This window comes from Eleutherodactylus coqui, chromosome 6 (genome assembly GCF_035609145.1).
Source record: "Eleutherodactylus coqui strain aEleCoq1 chromosome 6, aEleCoq1.hap1, whole genome shotgun sequence".
Classification (NCBI taxonomy): domain Eukaryota; kingdom Metazoa; phylum Chordata; class Amphibia; order Anura; family Eleutherodactylidae; genus Eleutherodactylus; species Eleutherodactylus coqui.
In genome coordinates, this window is record NC_089842.1 from 14,100,600 (window position 1) to 14,104,046 (window position 3,447).

Below are 3,447 nucleotides of genomic sequence, written 5' to 3' on the forward strand. Positions count from 1 at the left end.
GGCCGCCATTACTCTGCTTTCCTAGAGCTCTGAATAACAAGTCCGCCATGTTATACCGAGTACATCCGCTGCACCCCTAGTAACAGGAGATCCGCCATGTTATTCCCGAAACATCTCCTGCGCCCCTAGTAATAAAAGGCACAAGACACCTGCAGGTCACCTGTAGAAATGGTGGTAGCCACAAGTGTCAGCCAAGTGTTACCCCAGATACAAGTGACTGGTGTAGTCTGACAGCTCGATCACCGGGGGGGTCAGAGGTGATATCACCGTCAAAAAGTATTCAGGACAGCGCCTCTACGAATAGTGATGTTGATTGCAGCCAAATCTTTAAATGCACAACCTGCAGAAATTTGTCGTAGTGCCCGTGATATACATAAGGGGATATGCTAGATGTGGAGGACACCCTGTACCAAAGGACATTCAAGGAAAGCAAGCAAGGAGAAGCTCTGTGGTATTGATACCACCCCAGGTGTCAATAGAAATAAAAAGTTGCAAGAAAAAAACTCCTGCGCTCAGGACACCAGAAACACCAAAATAGTGAGAAAAATGACATCTATAAAGATCTTGTGAGATCGGCGGGAGTCTATCAGTAAGGAGTAATCATAAATAGGCCCAGAAGCCTCAGTGTTGTAATCAAATTAATATTTATTAACCCTTTCCAATCCAATTTGTATTGTGGTGTTCCTAGGGGACTTACTCTTTTTCTGTCGTTATACAATGGCGCTATCTGCTGGATAAAGCCAGTACTGCATGAGGTGACACGTTGGATAGGCTCCGACAGCAGAGAGGCTGGCAATATACAGTAAAAGAACCCCGATGGATGTCTTTCAACATTGGCGCTGTACAGCCTTAAATCATAATGTCTTCAGACGTCGGACAGTGGATTGGAAAGGGTTAACTGAAGAAACTGGACGGCAGCACAAGTACAACAGATCTAATGTCGCTCCTTTATCAAGCACAGACCTGAAATATAAAGAGTGGTCAGCAGGACATCACAGTAATTGATCCATAGATGATGTAAAAGCACTTCTTTATTTCAACTTCATAAAATAGATACAGGCAGCGACGTTTCGACCATTAATTGGTCTTTATTAGGGATGAGCGAACGTGTCCGTTACGGACACATCCGCACCCGGACACCGGCTTTGCCGAACACTGCAGTGTTCGCGCGTAAGTGTCCGGGTGCCGCCGGGGGGCGGGGAGATGCGCGGCGGCGCTGGCGGCAGTAGCGGGGAACAGGGGGGAGCCCTCTCTCTCTCCCTCTCCCCCCCACTCCCCGCCGCACCCCCCCGCGCTGCCACGGCGGCCCCCGAACTTTTTCGCCCGAACACTGAAGTGTTCGCAAAGTTCGGTGTTCGGGCGAAAAAGGGGCGGAGCCGAACGTGTTCGCTCATCTCTAGTCTTTATCAAGCATGCTTGATAAAGACCAATTAATGGTCGAAACGTCGCTGCCTGTATCTATTTCATGAAGTTGAAATAAAGAAGTGCTTTTACATCATCTGCGGTCTGCTGCGGATCCTCTTCATACTTTGACTGAAAGATACGAAAAGGTTGGTCCACCTATCTGTCGGATTTGCAGAGGATTCCTCCCCATGATTCGGTGTGCAATACGGTGCTGCGGGGTTCCTTCTTGGTTGTGAGAGTAATTGATCCATATGGACACAACGATGACTTGAACTTGTTAAATGATGATTTTTTCAATGAGAATGGTTGATGCATAAAGGTAATCCAAGTCTGGGACATGCTTTCTTGGAAGCAAAGCCATAGAGGGAAATTCTACTTTAGGCTGCACTCGGCTCCCACAGTGTCCTTCTGGGGAGTGGAGGCAGAGGAGGAGGACACTGCGGTACAATGTTCCGATTCTTCTCCTCTCCTCCTCTGCTTCCTCCCTTTTTCCTCCTCTTCTTTCTGCTTATCCTCTTCCCTCCCTTCCTCCTCCTTCACTTCCTCTTGCTCCCTCTCCTCCTCCTCTCCATCTTCCCCTTTCTTTTCCTCCCTTTCCCCCTCCTCCCCCTCTTCCTCTTCCTCCTCCTCCACTTTCTCTTCCATTTCCTCCTCTTCTCCCCTTCTCTCTCCTTTTACTCCTCCTCTTACACCGCCTTCTTCCCTTTCTCCTCTCTCTCCATCTTCCCCTCTTCCTCTTCCTTCTCCTCTCCTCCTCCGCTTCCTCCCTTTCCTCCTCTTCTTTCTGCTCCTCCTCTTTCCTCTCTTCCTCCTCCTCCCCTTACTCTTGCTCCCTCTCCTGCTCATCTCCATCTTATCTTCCCTTTCCCCCTCCTCCTTCTTCCTCTTCCTTCTCTTGCACTTTCCTCTTCCTCCTCCCCTCCCCTTCTCCCTCCTTTTACTCCTCCCCTTACACCACCTTATCCCCTATCTCTTTCTCCTCCCCTTCTTCCTTCTCCCCTTGCTCTTTCTCCCCCATCTTCCCCCTCCTCCATCCATTAGTACTAGTCATCCACCATTTTTTGACTATGTAGGAGACCAATGAGCTGAACTCTCAAAACCATCTTCCATCTCTAGTAATCTCTTTACTGGTTGGTGTTTGGATGTCTGATGCCGGTGAATTAGCAGGGTATTCTGCAGACTCCAGAATGAAGAAGGGAAGGTGTGAGGACGGGCCATACCTCACCTCATGGGGGGTGCAGCTCTGACCAGGGAAGGTGCTCTTCAGTAGACATTTTGGGCATCATCTGTAAAACCAATAACCCACAGTGACCAACCAGGATCAGTATCAGAAATATGTGGGCCCAGTAAAGCATGGTATCATCACATCGTTAGGGCCCCTTGTGGGCACCAGGCAATCTGGCCACTTCTGCAGGCCCTAGTAATTGACATAAAGGGGCCATTTCCAGGCGTCAGTCAAGGAGGGGTTAGGAAGCCGCAGTTGCTGGCGTCTGGTGGTTTCAGGCCCTATTTTCTAGCAGCTAACTTATGGCGGTGCCAGGTAGACTGCCGTCATGGCTGCCATCATGTAAGGGTGTGGTTGTGCTGCCCCATTGTCTGCCGCTGTTCTCCTTGCACTTATTTTGTGCCCACTGCCCATGTTTGTATCCAGTGCAAAAATCAATGTGACGCCAGGAGACACGGGCATAAATCCTCACATGGTGAATCACAGGGACGTCTCATCCAGAAAGCCCAGAGTCTGACTCATTTTACTTCTATCCGTGTCCACTCGCCAGGCAGTGTCAGCTCTGCCAATTACTGCCAATTACTCCGGATTGCATTCAGGTCGTTAGTGGGGCACCCTATGTTCATGCGAGCAGTCGCCACCACCCTCCATTGTGCTGCAGACGTGCCGGTGCACATAGCTCCTGCAGTCTAGATGGTGGACATGTCTGGGCACAGTCCCTGGTGCTCTCATCACTTCTCTAACTTTCCCTCATCTGTGTGAACCGATTCTGTGATGGCATCTGGGAGTTGGTAATAGTCAGGCTAGCCAGCTGATGG

The 3,447-nt window shown here is 49.9% G+C and overlaps 1 protein-coding gene across 1 annotated transcript; it reads right to left on the reverse strand.

Annotated features, from left to right (window-relative positions):
- Window positions 1-1,776: 1,776 nt before the first annotated feature.
- On the reverse strand, window positions 1,777-2,256 carry LOC136633489 (octapeptide-repeat protein T2-like). The gene has a single exon (XM_066609250.1). The coding sequence runs from the start codon at window positions 2,254-2,256 to the stop codon at window positions 1,777-1,779; it is 480 nt and encodes a 159-aa protein (XP_066465347.1).
- Window positions 2,257-3,447: the final 1,191 nt, after the last annotated feature.